At 42.5% G+C, this 19,686-nt stretch overlaps 6 protein-coding genes across 6 annotated transcripts; all 6 read left to right on the forward strand.

Moving 5' to 3' along the window:
* Positions 1 to 132: 132 nt before the first annotated feature.
* Positions 133 to 1,980, forward strand: TM35_000381950 (methyltransferase; the record flags this gene model as incomplete). The annotated part of the gene is made up of 1 exon (XM_029029609.1): positions 133 to 1,980. The coding sequence occupies one exon, from the start codon at positions 133 to 135 to the stop codon at positions 1,978 to 1,980; it is 1,848 nt and encodes a 615-aa protein (XP_028879186.1).
* Positions 1,981 to 3,233: 1,253 nt separating this feature from the next.
* Positions 3,234 to 4,667, forward strand: TM35_000381960 (putative transporter; the record flags this gene model as incomplete). The annotated part of the gene is made up of 1 exon (XM_029029610.1): positions 3,234 to 4,667. One exon carries the CDS (start codon positions 3,234 to 3,236, stop codon positions 4,665 to 4,667), a length of 1,434 nt encoding a protein of 477 aa, XP_028879187.1.
* A 2,517-nt stretch (positions 4,668 to 7,184) lies between these two features.
* On the forward strand, positions 7,185 to 8,636 carry TM35_000381970 (putative NADH-ubiquinone oxidoreductase, mitochondrial; the record flags this gene model as incomplete). The annotated part of the gene is made up of 1 exon (XM_029029611.1): positions 7,185 to 8,636. The coding sequence occupies one exon, from the start codon at positions 7,185 to 7,187 to the stop codon at positions 8,634 to 8,636; it is 1,452 nt and encodes a 483-aa protein (XP_028879188.1).
* Positions 8,637 to 9,569: 933 nt separating this feature from the next.
* On the forward strand, positions 9,570 to 10,703 carry TM35_000381980 (mercaptopyruvate sulfurtransferase; the record flags this gene model as incomplete). Its single annotated transcript, XM_029029612.1, has 1 exon — positions 9,570 to 10,703. One exon carries the CDS (start codon positions 9,570 to 9,572, stop codon positions 10,701 to 10,703), a length of 1,134 nt encoding a protein of 377 aa, XP_028879189.1.
* A 985-nt stretch (positions 10,704 to 11,688) lies between these two features.
* TM35_000381990 (surface protease GP63) lies at positions 11,689 to 14,460 on the forward strand (the record flags this gene model as incomplete). The annotated part of the gene is made up of 1 exon (XM_029029613.1): positions 11,689 to 14,460. The coding sequence occupies one exon, from the start codon at positions 11,689 to 11,691 to the stop codon at positions 14,458 to 14,460; it is 2,772 nt and encodes a 923-aa protein (XP_028879190.1).
* A 1,480-nt stretch (positions 14,461 to 15,940) lies between these two features.
* Positions 15,941 to 17,926, forward strand: TM35_000382000 (surface protease GP63; the record flags this gene model as incomplete). The annotated part of the gene is made up of 1 exon (XM_029029614.1): positions 15,941 to 17,926. The coding sequence occupies one exon, from the start codon at positions 15,941 to 15,943 to the stop codon at positions 17,924 to 17,926; it is 1,986 nt and encodes a 661-aa protein (XP_028879191.1).
* Between the last annotated feature and the right edge of the window lie 1,760 nt (positions 17,927 to 19,686).

Consider the following 19,686-nt stretch of genomic DNA (forward strand, 5'->3'; position numbering starts at 1 on the left):
ATATACATATATAGTATATATTTTCATTGGTAAGTGGGGAGAAAAAAAAAACACACACACTTACGTGCGAAAGAGGTGTGAGAAAACAGAAGTGAATAAGGAAGGAAAAAACAAAAAAAAAAAAGGGAAGAAATGCTTTTTTTTGCATGGTTCGCATGCAACGCAACACTGTCACCATTCTGTGTGGATGAGTTACGTGCTGCTGCGACTACATTAGGCGTTTGTATCCAATTACGGGAGTGTCCCCCATGGCTCTGCATAAATTCCTCTAATTCTTCTTCTACTTCTTCTACTTCTTCTTTGTTCTGTGTCTTTGATGCACCTTCCGTTGAAGTGGCGCGCCAACTCGCTGAGAGATGTGTGTTGCTGCGTGCGGTGTATCTTCTCTTCGCTGCTGCGCCCTCTGTGGAGGAGTTGCTTGACTGCCTTTCCAGCGACAAGACAGAAGAGGGAACATGGTTGCGGGGAGAGAAGTATCATCACGCCCAGGAGGAACAAGAAGAAGAATCATCAGTTAATCATTGCACACTACGTATTGAAACAATTGGTCGCCACTATACAGTTGAAGAGAAGACGGCCTTGTCAACACGTGTGAGCCATGCCTTGGGCATTCCCGCAGACACTCTCAATCACCCACAGAATGGACCACAAGAAAAACAACAACAACAGCAACAACGTATCTGTGTTGCAATAGAGCATGCGATGGAGAATGCACCGGCGGGTTCACCAGCATCATGGATGCCATGTGGCCGCGTATTGCGTGCATTTTGTGGTCTTCTCATCACAGAGTCACCCCGTCAACATTTGCTTTCTACATATGATCTCAAACGTCGACCGTACATTGGCACAACCTCTATGCCGCCAGAACCGGCGTTTGTGATGGTACATATGGCCTGTGTACGCCGTGGGGCGTATGTGTTTGATCCCTTCTGTGGAACCGGCGGTATTCTCGTCGCGGCTGCCCACTGTGGCGCTATCACTATTGGCGCCGATGCGGATGGACGGGCCATGCAGAAAGGCACATTGCGGCACAAGGCGAGTAAACAACAACAACAACAGCGAGAGGTGGCGATGCGGGCATACCGACCAGAGGACCTCAAACGGGCGAATATCACCGCAGAGGAGGCAGAGACGCCGTCTGTTGTGACCAACTTCAAACTGTACGGACTCACACCGCCCGATCGCGTACGGTTAAATTTTGCGAATTGGCGAGAAGCCTGGCGTCCGTGCAGTAAAGCGGGTCCTGCGGACTGTGGATTCCTTGACGCTATTGTGACGGATCCACCCTACGGTATACGCGAGCCACGACGGAAAGCAGCCGAGCAGCAAGAACAACAACAACAACAACAACAGCAACAAGAAGAAAATTTTTATCCTGTTAGCAGTATTGTACTTGATTTGATGCTCTTCGCCGCAGAGGCACTCGTTTTAGGCGGTCGATTGGTGTTATGGTATCCCACGACTGTACACTACACGAAAGATGAACTCCCAACACACCCGTCGCTCTCATTAATATGCGACATCCCGCAGCGCATTTCACTCAAGATGGTGCGTCGTCTTATCGTGATGGAAAAAACAACGCCGGTGCCATTTCCACGGCCATCGCGTGAGTCTTGCGCAGCGCGGCAGCAACAACAACAGGATCTCCGAGTGTTGATGGATGCAACGGAGTTGCCAGACAACAATGAATATATGCATTACCGCGCCAAATTGCTGAAGAAGCGAGACGCGGCAAAGCGGTACTTTTCTTCCGCCTCTTCACAAACCCCAACTGAGAATAATGATACGAACAAGAACAACCTCAACTCCAGTGAGGCATCAAGTGAGACCAAAGCAATGCGCAAAAAGATGTCAAAGATGGAACGACAAGAACTTATTGTGGCAAACCGAGAACGGAACTTGCAGCGTCAACAGCAAAAACAACAAGAACAACAACAACAACAACAACAACATCGCGAGGCCTCTGGTGAGGGGACGTGATGAGAGATCGATTAAGTCGCTGGTTAACTATACTTTACACACGTACACGATGAAAAAAGGAACCAAGACGTAAAACTTGAGTTTCTTTTTCTTCTTCTTTTCTTTTCCCTGTCAAGGGACGTGAAGATGATTAGAAGAAAGAAAAATATAAAATAAAATCTCAAACTTTGGTAAGTATAATAAGTATTCTTTTTTTTCTCCTTTTTGTTATTTTTTCTTTTTCTTTTACAAATTCTTTTCGGGTTTTTTTGTTTGTGTTAGTCTCTCTACCGTGCAGAGTGCAAGCTTTGCTTCTGTGTGCGTAGAAGAAAGAAAGGAAGAAAAAAAAAAAAAGAAAAAGAAAAAAAAAGAATACACATATTATTTCTCATACAAAGACTGACTATAACTAGAAAAGAAAAAAAAAAACCCATGATTGTACATCTTAGCACAGCGATGCAGGAGGGCCCTGCACATTCAGAGAATGAACCGAAAGAAACCCAACCGGAAGTTCTCATTGCGACGGTGCGTCAAACCACACCCTTCGGCGAGGAGGAGGAATTGTGCGGTGTGTGTTTAGAGCACCCAGTGGAGGGGGCCTTTGTGGAGCTCTGGTGCTGCGGGAATATACTTTGCGTGTCGGACGCGCAGATGCTCGGCACGTGTCCGTTTTGTAGACAGGAACCACTTATGTGGAGCATCACGAAGTAATGGGACCTTTTTTTTGTTATTCTCTTCTCTTTATGACCAGTTTTTCTTTCTTTTTTTCCATTCTTTTTATTGTTATTATTATTATTATTGTATGTGGGGAAAACGAGTGATATGGGTGATTGGGCGCATACTGTTTTCTCACTATTCTTCTTAGTTCCCTGTCATTTTCCAAAAAAAAAAAAAAATGTTTTTACTGTCTTTTTTCATAAGCGAGAAAAAAAAAAAAAGCAGTAGCATCTTCAAGAGAAACGTTAACAAGATAAATACATGTGATATTTGTACCTTATCAATGTGGGAACTACTGTGTAATTATGTATGCATCTTCATCTTGACTTTTTATTCACTATATTTGTTTCCTTTTTTCTTTTTTTTCCTTTTACACATGTAATACATATACAATAAATAAAAAAAAGATAATAAGAACAAAACAAAACAAGTAGCAAAAGAGGAAAAGTGGTACTGACTCCGTAAGCAAAAAGAAAAAAAAAAAGAAAGAATAAAGTAACAGAAAAATAAAAGAAAAATAAACCAAGGAATAAAAATAACAACCACAAGAGGTAAGTATGTTATCGAGTCTCACTCGCAAGCCGTTGGACCACCCACTTGGTTTCCTTGTGGCAATTTCTGGCATGTTAATGCAGCTCATGTCGTATGGTATTGACAACAGCTATTCTATCTTCTCTGATGATATGCACAACGATGCCTCTCTTGGCTATCCATCCATTACGGCCATAAGTCTCGGCAATTCCGTCTCACTTGGTCTCTCCCCTGCCTTTGGTGTACTCGCCGGCTTCGTCGTTGATCGCGTGCCATCACGTTTGATGATGGCGGTGTCTACTGTCATGTTATTCGCCGGACTTTGGATAAGCTCCAGTTTTGCCAGCAGCGTTACGGCTGTTACCTTCTCGTACTGTTTGCTGGCGTCCATCTCCTCTGCCTGCATGCTTTCACCTGGTGCTGCAGCGACAAGTTCATGGTTTAAGCGTTATCAAGGCCTCGCTATGGGTATCAACTTTAGCGGTGGCGGTGTTGGAAGTGCTATTATTCCATCACTTGCTGGTAAGTGGGTTGTGATGTATGGCTGGCGCAAGACATTTCGTTTAATGTCTGCGTTCTGTGCTATTGGGGTGTTGGCAACCATTTTATCAGCAAAGCGGGATCCCGACACACCGTCTACGGAGTCCGGTGAGCCAATGAACGATATGGACAGAGAAGAAGAGCAACAACATGAACAGGTGGAAGAGGAAAGAGAGGAGAATGTACATCCCAACAGTAATACCAGCAGTGAAAGTGAAGTGACGGAAGCTGTGCGTGGTATACATACACACAAACTCACTCCCTGGGAGCTCTTTGTCTCACTTTTCAGTAAAGCCTTTATGGGGAACTTTATGTGTTGGCTCATCTTTAGTTGGGCCTTCTATTCACTCATCTACGTGGCTGTACCGTATGTGTCCTCTATGGGTAAACCAGGGACTGTGTACGCAGATGAGGTTCCCATCCCAACCGACACAGCTTCCACCGTGTTTGTGTTCTACGGTGTATTTCAAATCATCGGATCCATCTTGGTTGGATGGTTGGCCACACTCACAACAGATGAATTTGCATACATGGCCTGTGCTACGGTTGGTGGACTTGGCTGTGCTTTTCTCGCCTTCTGTCGCAGTTACATCTCCTTCGCACTTCTTCTCTGTGTGATTGGTTTCTGCATGGCTGGGATGTTTGCCGTGATGCCGGCGCTGGTGGCGAAGCGGTTGTATGGACCCAATCTCGGCTTCTACATGGGCGCTGTGTTTCTCGCCGGTGTTGTTGGCGGCTTCTCGGCGCCGCCCATTCAGGCCGAACTGCAGCAGCGCAACTATGGGAACTACTCGTATGTGTGTGTCTTCATGAGTGCCTGCATGTCCGCAGCGGCCGCGGTGTGCTACTTCACAATGTGGAAGGACAAGGCAACGCGGATTGTGAGTGCAGCAGCAGCAACAAAATTGGAGTGGAACTGAGACTGAGAAGGAACGTGAAACAGGGAAACATTACCAAAAGGAAAAAAAAAAAATGAAAAGGGATGAAAAATAGGAAGAAAAAAAAAGAATTGCGAAAAAGGTAACGACAAGAAAAGAGGAAAAAAAAAAGGTAGTTAGGACAGTCAATTGATCAAAATATTTAGGGTTTTATATGATGTTTTTCGTTTTTTTTTTTGTTGTTTTGTCTTTTTTTTTTGTTTTTACTTTTTCTCGGTTTTCCTCGGCCGTTCGATGCTTATTGTGTTTGTTTTGTTCGCAAGGAAGAAGAGAGATAGAAAGAAAGAAAGAGAGCACGTATATACATAAGAGAAACAGCACTACGGAAGAAATACAACCCTGTTTCTTTCTTTCTCTATCTATCTCCCTACCTATATTTATATATATATGTGTTTCTGTGTTTACACCACATCTTGCTTTTTTTTTTTTCTCCGGATAGAATAATTGGACGAAATCGGGGTGCCGCAAATATTCTTGAAGAAGAAAGACAGTTTTGCTGCTATTGCTGCATTATTTGTTTTTTATTGTTTCTTCTTGATGGTATTTTCTCGGTTCTCACTCACCCGCAGTTATTGGGGTGTGTGTGTGTGCTAGTTCTCCCCCACGCGCAAATAGTGTGGGGATTTCCTAATTCCTGGCAAGCGCAAAAAGCTTCCAGGGAGTGGAGAGAGACATATGCACGTCCAAATCCACTGTCTAAAGAGGAAAAAAAAAAGAAGATGTGTTGTTTTTATCTGTATTTAATGCAAAAAGAAAAGAAAGAAGAAAAGAAAAGAAAAAAAAAAAAAACGATGAGAATGGAGTAACATGACGGTACAATCCCACGTTTTTATTATTATTTTTATTATTATTATTTTTGCTCTATTAGCAGGAAAGATGACGACACTGACTGTTACCGCTACGTCTTTCTTACATAAGCAATGACGGCAGTAGTAGCAGGGATCCATGGTGCGTTTCTGTTGAAATAGGAGCCTTCTAAACCCCTTCTTTCTTTTTTATATTTCTCTTCGTTGTGTGTGTGTTTACTCCTTATGACTTGATGACTCGAGAATTAGAAATAGAAGAATATTACAGTCATCCATGTGGAAAGGGGGGAAAGAGAAAAAAAAAAAAAGAAAAGAAAAGGGGCGGCCAAGAAGTGGAAAAAAAGAAAAAAAAAATGCAATATCAAGATCAAGATGACCATAATTTTTAAGGGAAAAAAAGGAAAAAAAAAATACTCAAATGAAGTAGGTTCACTTTGCTTCTCCAATCTTTTCTGTTTCCGAAGGAATATCGCCGAAAAAAAAAAGAACTTCAAAACTCAGGGTGAGAAAAGGAAACAATGGGGTAACAGGTGAAAATGAACGAAAACAAAACTCAGGAAGCACCCACACCGTAGTGAGGTGCACGATGGAGACGATTCATTCGCTCCCAATTGCTCTCCTTCGCATTTTCTTTTCTTTTTTTGTACACCCTTCATTATTGCTCTTTTTGTTATTCTTCTTTCTTCCCCCTTTTTACTCTTTCTTTATAAATACCAGGGCACATAATATCACTAGGTCTCTTTCTTTTTTTTTTCTTTATTCCCCTGATTGTGATTGTGTTTGTCTCTTTTTCTCTCTCTTACTGTGCCTCTGTCTATAGCAATGGTTGTTGTGAAGGGCGGTGGAACGCCGTACAGCATTGGGAATGGCCGGCAGATGCCGTGGGAGGATGTGCCTGAGAAGTTTAAAGAGAAACTTCGTGAGCAGACGGAGATTGAGAAGTGCGTGAGTATGCGTGCGGAGGCGCAGGCGTGTATTGAGGAGCGTGGATTCTGGGATCCAGCATGCGTAGAACTGACGGAGCAGTTTCACATGTGCCAATCGCTGGAGCTTGCACGCGGAATTAAAAGTTGGGGAGAAGCAAAACATGGAGTAGTAGAGTAGTAGAGTAGGGTAATGGGGGGAACATCAAAAAAGTATACAGGGGAAAAGGAAATCTCTGTATGTATCTATGTATGTGATTTGCCGTAGTACACATACAATGATATCGTTGATCAGCAGCACCACATGTGCTGAGAAAGAAGAAGAAAATACACCTTTCAACAAAAGGGTCACCATTTTCTTTCTTATTTATTCTTCTTTTCCTGATGCTTTATTTTGCTTTTATTTATTTCTTTTTTTTATGTCATGTGGTGAGAATATTTTTCCTTCTGGGATTTCACTCTTTTTCTTTTTCTTTATTCCCATTCTCTCTTTGGGATACTTTGAGGGCAATCTGCTCCAACAGGCACTGAGAGACACATAGGTAGAAACATCTGCTGGAACAATAAAACAAGAACAATAACAAGGGCAGTAAGGAGTACAAAAAAAGAAAAAAAAAAAGAAACGGATTAGTGAAGGTGGGGTGTGGTGAGAGATACCAACCGACGTATAGACGTAAATATTATATATATAAAGAAAGCAAGGAAGGAAGGAAGCAAGTAAGGAAGGAAGGTGTAGCTGTGAGTGATTTGTTTTTATTTTCTTTTTCGGCATGCTACGCCGTGTGGGTTTGGTTTCCGCTACGGCAACCTTGTTGGAGCGGACACACGGTGGACTAAAGGACCAGGACCGTATCTTTGTTAACCTATACGATGATTTCGGTACTGATATTGCCAGTGCGGAGCGACGGGGTGACTGGTACCGCACAAAGGATCTATTGCTGAAGGGACAGGACTGGATCATTGCAGAGATGAAGGCAAGTGGACTACGTGGCCGCGGTGGGGCTGGTTTTCCATCGGGATTGAAGTGGTCATTTATGCCAAAAGTAAAGCCTGATGGGAGGCCGAGTTATATTGTGGTGAATGGCGATGAGTCGGAGCCAGGAACCTGTAAGGATCGTGAGATTATGCGGCATGAACCGCACAAGTTAGTGGAAGGCGCCCTTGTCGCCGGCTTTGCGATGCGAGCGCGTTACGGTTTTATTTACATTCGTGGAGAGTTCTATAATGAGTGTCGTAGTGTGAATAGGGCCATCCAGGAGGCATATGCGAAGGGCTATCTTGGCCAGAATGCCTGTGGTAGCGGATATGACTTTGATCTCTACACGTACAGCGGCGCTGGGGCGTACATCTGCGGAGAAGAGACGGCGATGCTCTCAAGTCTTGAAGGCGGTCCCGGCAAGCCGAGATTAAAGCCGCCGTTTCCCGCTAATGTTGGACTCTACGGCTGTCCAACTACCGTAACGAATGTGGAGACAGTATCGGTGTCGCCAACCATTTTACGCCGCGGCCCACAGTGGTTTGCCTCATTTGGACGTAAGAACAATGCTGGAGTGAAACTGTACTGCATTTGTGGACACGTAAACCGTCCATGCACGGTGGAGGAGGAGATGAGCATTCCACTGCGTGATCTTATTGAGCGACACGCTGGTGGAGTGCGTGGGGGTTGGGACAATCTTCTCGCCGTTATCCCTGGTGGCTCTTCATGTCCGTTGATTCCAAAGAGTATATGCGATACGGTGCTTATGGACTATGATGCGTTGAAGGAAGTGCAGACGGGTCTTGGCACAGCCGCAGTAATTGTGATGGACAAATCCACCGATCTCATTGCCGCTATTCATCGTCTCTCACAGTTTTACGCCCATGAGTCCTGTGGACAGTGTACACCCTGTCGTGAAGGTAGTCCATGGCTGGAAAAGATGATGCGACGATTTGTGCATGGTAACGCCAAGAAGGAAGAAATTGGCACAATGCTGGACGTTTCAAAACAACTGGAGGGCCGTACAATTTGTGCTCTAGCGACGGCAGCAGCGTGGCCTGTACAAGGACTCGCACGACACTTTACACCAATGCTGGAGGAACGAATTGAAAAGTACTGGGAGGCGAATCCGCATTGGGGTAAGGCAGGATCACCATGGCGGCGCTGGAAGACGCATCGGTACTATGCGATGCAGAAGGGAGATAAGTTAAATTGGGATGGCAAGATTGTACGAAACTGGAACTAAGAGTGTCATTATCACTGTTATTATTATTATTATGGTTAGTAGCAGCAGTGTGGTCTCCACGGTAGAGTGTAGAGTCTATGTATATGTATACATTTTACTTTTTCTCTTTCTGTATCTATTTGTATATATATATTTATGTCTATGGTTGTAGTTGGGGATAGAGGGGTAATATAGTAAGTTTATTTTTCAGGGGTATTTTTGGGGGGTGATATTAGGGGGTTTTAAATGTATATCTCTCTTTTTGCAGAGTAGATGGATATGGACTGGGTTTTATCTCATTTCCTTTCTCATGTACCAGACACTGTGCATGAGAAACGTTATTATAGGAATCGTAGAAGAGGGGTGAAGGAAGAGGTTCTTTTTTATTTATTTTTTTGCTTTTGTATTGTACCACAGCATATGCGGTGGATTAACGTAGTAGGGTAAAATGCGTTTTTCTTTCTTTATTTGCTCTCTTGGTTGTTCTGTTTCTCTTCTGCAGAGTGAGAGGGTTGCAATGGATGGGCAGGAGAAAACGGGAATATTGCCTGGACGAGAGTGTGGCAAAATGAAAATGGCGTGTTAAAAGAGTAGTAAGTAAGAAGAAAACCAGTCAGTTAGTGTTTGATGTTATTACTATTAGGCGTGGTGACCCAGCAGTAACACGGATTTCACTCTGGAGGAGTGATGGACTCCGTGTGAGAACCACCGTTTTGTTATTTATTTTTATTCTTTAAACTCACACTTTCTTCTTGTTCTACTTTTCTCTTTATCCCTTTTTTTCACTCTATCGTTTTTTCTCTCTGTTTGTCTCTGTGTGTGTTTGTTACCAGCCGATTCTTTATATGCTCTCCTTTCTTTCTTTCTTTCTTTCTTTCTTTCCTCTCTCTCTTTAGCAAGACGCGGAAAACAAATAGTTAAAAAAAAACAATCCCACACATTTCCAGAGATACAATGAGCGGAAATACCCTCCTGACACCCAAATTCCCCGGCAAGGTCCTTCTCACCGTTGATGACATTGGGGATCGCTTTTCTGACTTTCACATATTCGACACCCGATACTCTCTTGTAGAAGAAAAGTATGGTATAAACGAGTACACAAAGGCCCACATTCCAGGCGCCACCTTCGTGAATGTGGACGAGTCCCTTACCGGGCCCCTCACCAACACCACCGCACGCCATCCTCTGCCCGATGTACATGTGTTCATCAAATGGTGCAAGGCCAACGGCATCAGCCCGCAAAAGCCAGTGCTCTGCTATGATGATCAGTGCGGTGGAATGGGGGCTTGCCGTATGTGGTGGATGCTGCACGCGTTGGATGTGGAGGCGTATGTGTTGAATGGCGGCTTTGACGCGTACTCGGCGGCGCAGCTCCCAGTGGAATCGGGCCCGCAGAAGAACAAGGCCCACCCAGTGGAGAGTTGGCCGTACGGCACTGTCTTTAAACGCGCCCTCACCATTGACGAGGTGCCACCGAATGCGTTGATGGTGGACTCACGTCTGAGGGATCGGTTTGCGACTACCGTGCGTCCATACGCGCTGGACACTGTGCCGGGGCATATTGAGAACGCCGTGTGTTTGCCGTGGAACGCCAATGTTGTGGTGGACGAGACGAGCAAACACCTCCGCACCGATGAGGAGTGCCGCAGCAGTATGCTCAAGGCCCTCAACAGTCTGTCTGCCTCGGGGAAGGTGGATGTCTCCAAATGTGTGTTTTACTGCGGCAGCAGTGTGACGGCGACATTTAACATTGCGCTGCTGTGCCACTTGGGGCTTGGCGAGCCGTATTTGTACTGCGGCTCCTGGTCTGAGTATGCGGGCCGCTTTGCCTTTGCGTTGGCCCGCCGTGCTGTGGAGGAGTACGGGATGTATTTCAAGATGCTCTCAGCCAACCTTGGCCACAACCCAAAGGCGGCAATGGGCACTTGTCGCGTTGTCGTGGATGGATCCGTGATGGACGGCACAGATGCAGAGGTAGAGTCGGCGGTGAAACACATGCACGTTGGCGAAAAGGCAGAAGTGTATTTTAAGAGCGGACGTACGGTTGTCATTGAGGTGACACCGGCTGGACAGGAAATCCGAGGTTAAATGTAGGCGGTGAACCCCCCAACATCAACTCCACAACTCCTTTGATCTTTTTATTAATTTTCTTTATTGATTTATTCTTTATTTATTTTATTTTATTATTAGGACCTTGTAGTGGTGATGGGTGAGATGTAGCCCATTCCATCCTTTTTCAAAAAGAAAGATAAACAAACAAAAACGATGCATCAAAACGTATGAAACGAAATCAAAAGAACTGTGTTATAAATAGACCACCCCGTGTTTTTTTTTATTTTCCTTTATTTATTTATTTACTTATTTATTTCATGATCTTTTAACTTGTCAAAACGAGCAGTGACGTGAATGAATGTCAACTGCAGCCATGAGAAGAGTAGGGTGGGAGTGTACAGCTGAGAAACAAAATGAAAACGGGATATTAGCAATAAAATGGAAAAAAGTGTTTGATTTTATTCATTCATTCATTCATTTGTAGATGTAATTTATACATTTTTCTTCTTATTCTTCTGAAACTATTAATTTATGTCTTTGTATTAGGTTTTATGCATGATGAATCTATGAAAGGAATACTGACCCTGCGCTTTGTGTGTATGACAGGATGGGTATTGGATTTGATAAACGTACATATTTTTTTTTGTTTTTTTTTTTTTTCTGTTATGTGTGAGTTTGTGGAGCTGAGATGTATGCTGGGGAGGTCTGTGGAGTTATTTATGTATTGCTTTTTTTTTTTCTTTTATTCTCTTGTATTAAACATCACCTGTTTCCTTTCACAGTGGGAGTTCTGGTAATGCAACAGCCCTGGTATATCTCTCTCTCGTTGTATATACTACCGGCTGGTTTCTCCCAGTTGTCTGTGTGTGTTTAGATGTTTCTATTTTCATTTTTTCTTTTGACTGCTATTGTTAGAGTCTTTGCTTACCTTTCATTCTCTCCCTTTTCTTCCTCTTCTTTTTTTCTCTTTACTGCGTATACCTTAGCAAAGCAACACTCACACTTCTCACACCACTACAAAATGGAGAAACACTCCATGCGTCACATCCTGTGGGCTGCACTGTTCCTGTTGTACTGCAGCTGCGGGTGTTTGGCTGCTGTTGTGCAGCAGTTACCACAGAAAGGAGAAAGTGCTCTACAGGCATACACCGTCTCTGCTCCTCCTGCTCCTCCTGCTGCTCCTAAGACTGGTGTGGAGTGGCAGCCCATCCGCATTGCTGTGTATACAAAACGTGTGGAAGATGTGCTGAAGTTTTGCACGACAGGAGCATTGCCGCCTGAGTACCAAGATGAGTTTCTCGAGACTGACGAGGTAGAAGACGAGTTTGAAGAGCTGTGTGGTGTTAAAGGGGTTAATAAGAAGATAATAGCGGAAAGGAAAGAAATTCTTTTGAATAAAGTCTTGCCTAAAGCCATCAAACTGCATGCAGATCGCCTTAATGTGGAACAGGTGAAAGAAAGTCTAAAGATTGAAACTGACAGTGTAAAAAAACCTCCACAAGAGTGCGGAGAATTTGGCATCCCCAAAGAACATGAAACCAATGGAATTCCTAATGCTGATTTTGTAATTTACGCGAGACTCTCCACTAACATAGGCCATGGGATTTGCAGTAAAGATAAGCAAGGGAGACCAACGTCTGCTGTCATCAAATTCGTCCTGTATGATATAGAAGCAACACGGAAGTATATTCGCTTCACTGCACATGAGATTGCTCATGGTCTTGGATTTCAACATGATCTTATGAAAGGGCTAGGCATGATTGTGAGCAGCAAGACATATCTAAAACCCGACGCAGTCCCATGCAGTAAAAAACGAAGCGCTGGAACATCTGACTATATGGTAAAATTTAAAGAAGCTCTCGAAGTGTTGAAGAATCATTACAAGTGTCAAGGTGATGAAGTGAAAGGTTTGTGTTTGGAAAACGATGATCAGTGGACACCCTCCCACTGGGAAAGGGAATTTGCAAAGGATGAGTTGATGAGTACATACATTGGTGAACCCACCGGCATGTATTACACTGCATTGACACTTGCAGCATTCCATGGAATGTCCTTCTATCGCGCAAATTTCTCCATGGCAGAACCGATGGGCTGGAGTAATCAATCTATTTGTGAGTTTCTTCAAGGAAAAAAGGATCCAACACAGACTGACCGTCCCTATATGTTCTGCAAGGAAAACGAGAAAAAGGAGATCCTGCAGTGTACCTCAGACCGTTTTGCCCTTGGTATGTGTTTAACAAAGAAAAACCTTGGACAGTTACCCAATGGATACCAATATTTTCATGGCGAAGACTCTGAAACGACAATGGATGACTTGATGGATGGTTATCCAATCATCAGACCCTTGAACGGTACTGTGTGTGAGGGTGGGGATGAGAATCTGTTGCCTGGTAGCCTTCTTGGACGAGATTCACGGTGTTTAAATGCTAAAGGTCTCTTTCTACGTGATCCAAACGGCCACAGAAGCCACACCATGGGTGGTGTTTGTGCGAAGGTGAAGTGTGATAATGCCAACAAGAAGGTGAGTGTACAACTCAAAGGGTACGATAAAAAAAAGGAGCTGATCTGGCATGAGTGCAATGATGACAATGCAGCTGTTAAATTGGAAGGTTCATTCTTCGAAAGTGGAACTATTAAGTGTCCCAAATACGAAGAAGTCTGTACGGGGTTGCCGAAAACCAATTCCCTAAAAATTAAGTATTACAGTGGCAAACAAGATCTTGAGGCGCGCGACGTTGTTGTCAATGACGACGATGAAGAAACAGGAGCAGCGACTAACACCGATGTCCGCGCACAGGAAACTACTACAAGATCACCATTTTCTCCAGATGCTGTTGTTAATGAACCCCACGTGCCACACACTGAACAGGAGGAAGTGAAAGAAAGTCCGGAAAACAAGCATCCAGATAAACCGGAAGATACTTCGTTGAAGAGACCCTCTAGTGATACCAAGATAGAGCAACCACACCAGGAGGTCAATAAACCTATTGAATCCCAAAACTCTTCACCGAATAACCCGAGAATAGAAAATAATCATGACAACGGTTTGCCTTCTAGGAGTGCAGGAAGCAGCAGTGGAATTGGTAGCGCGAGCGGTATTCACAACGGTGGTGTTTCTCGTGGGACGAACGATGATAACAGCAGTGCCCTTGGTTCTGGCGCCAGCGGCAATGAAAGGAACCCCGTTAATGGGGATCAGTCCGTCCAAAGCGAAACTTCTTCTTCTGCTCCTGTTGTACCTGTCGTTCCTGCCAAAACGCCTGCTGCACCTGCCCCTGCAGACACCGATACAAATGAAATCCCGCAACAACCGGCAGATTCACGAGCAGAAAACAAAGATCAACAAAATGGAATACAAACACCAACCCAAGCTCAAGACCGCCAGCAAGGACCAAACCAAACACAAAATGAAGTTCAATTCCCAAACGAAGTAAAAACACCGTCTCAGCAATCAACACCACAATATAAGAATTCTTCTACATCTCCCACTACAGATGAAAAGGATGCTCAGGAAGAAGACCATACATCGAGGAATCGTCGTAATACTGATGCTGCTACTTCTCCAAACACATCTTATCCCAACACTGGTGATGCTGCAAATGACCAGTCCTCTCACACAGTAAACAGCGATTCTTTGAAGGTGCCAAACTTAACTGAGGACCAAATAAAAGAAGAAACACTAAATCATACAAATGTAATGAGTGCGTTGGGTCCTGACAGCAGTATCATGTTCTCCCACATGGCCCCTCTTGCACTTCTTATGTGTGTTGTTGGTTTTGTGATGGTTCCATGAGAGATCCATTCATATTCAAAATAATAAACAGTTTTGCTAAATACGGTCCTTTAAAATGAATCCCATATTACTGCAATACATTGACCGTTTTTTTTTTTTTTTTTTTCAGCGTTCTTCGCTGCATTGGAAAATTTTCTTTTAATTGCTTGTGATTTATTGCTATGATTTTATATTCATTTTCTGAAAAATGAATAATTATCAGGTATGCATTCTGCCGTATCCCACTGTTTGTTGTCATATACAATGGAGTACACACATAATATGGTGAGAGAACGATGACAGTGTCGGATGAAGAATCAACATGAATTTGGGCTCCTTTTTATTATTGGGCTTTTTTTTGTGCTGATGGGCTTCTTTTTGAGGAATTTTTTTTTTTTAATGGGTTTCTTTTTTATTGAATAGAAAATGTTCTGGGGAAGAAGTTTTATGTGTTTATGTTTTTCTGTGGTTGTTTCTATGCTGATGTTTTTTGTTGTATTGTTTATTATATGTGTTGCTTCTTTTCCCTTTTTTTTTGTTTTTCTTTATTTTCTCCAAGTCTCTCAAGGATTCTATGCGATAGACACACTGAGAATGATGGTGTGGCACACAAATCTTTTTTTTTACGTACTTTAGCTGTTGTAATTTGATTAGCGTGCAGTAGGTGCCGCTGCTCTTGTTAATGTGTGTAGCCTTTGATATTGCATTTATTGTGGTTGTGTTATTCTTGTTTCTGAGAGTATTCCTGTCGATGTATACATGTGTTTAATTCTCTGCTGGATCTAATATATATTATATATTTCTCTTGGCATTCCGTATTTTGTTTTGCTATTTGTTGCGTATGTTTTAGCAGTGCATCCGCTCATCCATTGACGTCTAATTACAGCAGTGGGTATACTATCGTATGGATCTGACTGGTCTCATTTAACTGCACTTGTAACGGGTTCTTTACATTTATAAGCATTAATAGTGATGTGGATATGTTTGTGGGTTTCTGTGTATTTTATATATGCACTAAATTTTTCTTTATAATTGACTATACTTCAGTCTCCCCTTTTCCACAGGTACGCCCAGGTCTTTTGAGAATGGTCTCTAATGGAACCTAAGAGTATTTTGCACCTCTCCTGGTTTGTTTGTTCCATTGTTTTTTATTCTTTCTTTTTCTTGGTAATGCTGTTGTTGGTGTAATTGGGGGAAAACAATGACACTGAAGCAAAAAGATGGAATGTTCAGTTATTTAGTACATACAATGCTGTACGTAAGACACCAATGATAATAGTATCACAGGGGACTATGTAAGTGTTTGTTTGGGGATAGGTTAAACAATATCCCTGCTGTATTGTTGTGTGAATGTCATTCTTTCCACTGTGTGATGTCTTGTATGCCTTGTCTCTTTTTTATTGTTTTCTGTGTTTATTTTATTTTGTTTTCTTTTTTCGCCATTATCCTATACACAAGTCGAAATAATTGTTTTTCCACCAAGTTTACATTTGCTATTCACATGATGAGGCATCCACTCCTCCAAGTGGTGCTATTACTGTTCATCTGCGGTACTGTGGCCGGACCTGCGTATGCCTGTAATTATGATGAAATCAAAAAGAAGAACAGTCCTCCTGTCGTTGTGGTGAGAGAATTACCGAAGAAAGGAGAGGGCGCGTGGCAGACGTACACTGTGGCGACATCTGAAGGTGAAAATGATAAATGGGAACCACTGCGCATCAATGTATCCTATGAAAATCTGAAAGAGGATAAGTACTGTGTGAAAGAGAAACAAGAGCTCAAGCATATTTTGACTGGCCAAATTGTTCAGTGTGCCATCTATGAAGTTATAGACGAAATAAAGAAAAATACAATCACCAACAAAATTCTACCCGAGGCTATAAAATTACACACTGATCGTCTCCTCGTTCAGCGGATAAAAACACCTTGGAAAGTACCAGATATGAAGGAGCATACTGTTTGTTCTCACTTCACAAGTCCAGGCGACCGTGCATCTCATGGTGTGCAAGACGCTGATTTTCTGTTGTATGTGGCTGCTGGTCCGAGAGATGATTTTGCGTCTGCGACCTGGGCCGTAACATGTGCTATTGATGATCAAACCAAACGCCCAGTGGTTGGTGCCATGAATATTGATCCAAGTAAGATACACTTTACACGAGAAAATGTTCGTTTTATTGCACATCAACTCGCACATGCTCTTGGTTTTGACTACGAAAATATGATGAAGGAAGTTCTCAAGAATGGCGAAAAGAAAACACAAACAGTGGTCAAATCTGCAAAAGTACTGGAAGAAGCAAGGGAGCATTATGGGTGTAATGATCTTCAAGAAGTTGAGTTGGAACGTACAGCTGTAGGGGAGCCAACATCTCACTGGAATCGACGCAACACAAAGGATGAGTTGATGAGTATGGTTTCCACAGATGGAAGTATTGAGGGCATTGGTTACTACACTGCACTGACAATTGCTTCATTTGAAGATTTGGGATTTTACAGAGGAAATTTCAAGATGGCTGAACCAATGAGTTGGGGTTACAAGGCAAATTGCAAGTTTCTCGAGGCTACTTGTAAAGAGAAGGACAAGCCCGTAGCTGATGGTAATTCCTGCAGTCCGTACCCAGCAGGTTCCTGTACATCTGATCGCCTCGGTGTGGCAAAATGTGTTGAACCCAAGAATGGGAACCCTAGTTGTCCCATCCTCAAGCTAAACACAGAGGTTTACTGTGACATAACATTTGGACTCCCTAAGAACTGGCCAGGGCTACATGGAGAATATTCTTGGTGTTTGGATTCTGATGCTCTGACATTTAATGACGACAAGGGAAAAAGTGTGACCATAAATGGTATGTGCGCGGCAGTGGAGTGCAGTGATGATGGTGTTGTTAAGGTACAACTTAAAAAGGATGGTGAATGGTACAATTGCCCAAAGGAGGGGGTTGAAAGTATTCCACTAAATGGAACAGAGTATTCCACGTACGTGGGTAAAAATATAAAGTGCCCCAAATACGATGAAGTGTGCACTGTGAGATTGAATGGAAGCAGTCGTCTCAGGCTCCAAGTGGAGGAACAGAAACAGAGCACACCAACAAACGAAGAGAATGCTGTAAACGGCACAACTGACACCACTCCTTCAGATCTCCCTTCGCCCACTGCGGTTTCAGATACCCAGGGTCTGCCAACCAATACAGAAGATAGTGATCAGAGAACTACAACCACACCAACTACTGCAGAACCGAATAATGCTCATACCACAGGGAGCAGTACCACTGACTCTACAACACCAACTGCTACAGTAAATAATAATGGTAAAACCACAGGGAGCAGTACTACTGACTCGACAACACCCCAGGTATCCGTTGACCAGAAAAATAACACCATGAATATTGAAATTGTCTCCTGGCCAGGTAAGGATCAAAGCCAGGCTACAAAGGTTTACCCACCACTTGTACTACTTGTTCTCTTTGTTTTGACTCTGCTGATATCTTTTTGATCCTCGTATTTGCTAAATACACTCTTTTTTTGCTTCTCTATCCGTGTGTGTGTACTGGTCTGGGCTTGTGAATGTAATCTTAAGCGGGACCTCTTTGTCTCGAAAGAAAGATTTTTTTCTACATATTGATATTAAACTATATGGAAAATCTTTTTTTTTTATTTTGCTGATATCCTTTCAGGAAGTACAAACCTTATACGTTTTTTTTTTTCTCTTATATTGGTAAAACGATTGTGCTAAGAAGATTTTTTTTTTTTGGACAAGAACATATAAAGTTGGAAAAAGTGATTTTTTTTTTTTTTCTTCTAGGGGTGGTGGGAATATGTTGAAAGAATGGAGGATAATCATTTTTTTTTTCTTTTTGAGTATTCACTGGATGACTCTGCTAGTCGTTGTGGGCTGTAAGATGAATTGCTATATTCTGTTCCTATATTAGGGTATAACCATGATGGAATATATGTATGTTAAGTATGTTTTCTCTTTCTCTCCTTTTCTTTGTTGGTTGTTTTTGTAGTGTGAGTAGTGTGTTGGGTATTCTCTTCTCTGTCTAGTCTTGTTCATATGTTCCCAGGGATATACCCACATTAGTGTGCTCTGATTAGTTCTCACTGGTGCACACAGTGTTCTCCATGTGATGCCAAAGGAGTGGAGTGTTTTTTTTCTTTTGTGTATTTGTATAAATAAGAAACGAGAGATGATAGTGCTTGCCCAAAGAACCAAGCTGTCACTATTGAGTTGATGCCGTGCAAGTCTATCGTCTTCTTCTACACTATGGGAGCACTGTAGTGCTGTATGAGTGATGCTGCAATAAGAGAGAGGATTCCAACAGCATTGCTGTCATATACTATCGTATGGATATTACTTGAAGCTTGTAAAAGGGAATATGCACCCTTAAGTGCTTTGGGGTATTAATGGGTAGAGGGTTGCGATAATTTATTATGTTGTATGTAAACGTTTCCCTTGTTATGCGTTAAGCTTAACGAACTAGACGCTTATGAAATATGTAAATATTTGGTTTTTCCTTTTGCCATCTTTTTATTATTTGAAAGTACAATTTTGGATTTGTATTCCCATGATCAGTGAAGTGATTTGGGTTTGTATTTTTTGAAACGGGTGGGGTAAATCTAAATCGGCCCACAAAGGTTGTTTTTACCATTATGTTGATTGTAATATATATATTGTTTTCCCATTGTGAGACCTTTGTTCATAATTTAATATTCTTCAGTGTTATTATTTGTAGGATACTATGCAATGGATGTCATGGTTTAATTTATTGTATGCCTGTTTGGGTTATGGATTTGCAAACGGATGATTGTCCACAACTCAGTGCAGAATTTTCATGTCTGTTCCCTTTTCTTGTGTTAAACATATTGTGTGTGTGTGTGGGTACGGTGTACTTGTCACTCAGTGTTATCTTTTCAAGAGGGATTATGCTAATGTATCCCAGGAATTCCAATAAAAGTGGCATTTGCTTATATCAGTGAGTTTCCCTTTTTTCCAAGTGGTATACTCTCTCCCGATGCTTGGTGGATCATGTGATGCTGGGTTGTGGTTAATTCTATTGTGGAATTCACCTAATGGCACCTGAGAGACACAAGGTGAGATGATACATTATGCAGAGCCATGACTTTAGCCATTGTGGGAATGTCTGCAGTTGTTAAACCTGAATGGGATAGTTTTAAAACCATTGGTTTTGTGTTTGGAAGTGTGGATGGATAATATCTGTATTATTGGGTAATAAAAATGAGGTTATTTGTTTG

This window comes from Trypanosoma theileri (genome assembly GCF_002087225.1).
Source record: "Trypanosoma theileri isolate Edinburgh chromosome Unknown TM35_Tth_38_V1, whole genome shotgun sequence".
Classification (NCBI taxonomy): domain Eukaryota; phylum Euglenozoa; class Kinetoplastea; order Trypanosomatida; family Trypanosomatidae; genus Trypanosoma; species Trypanosoma theileri.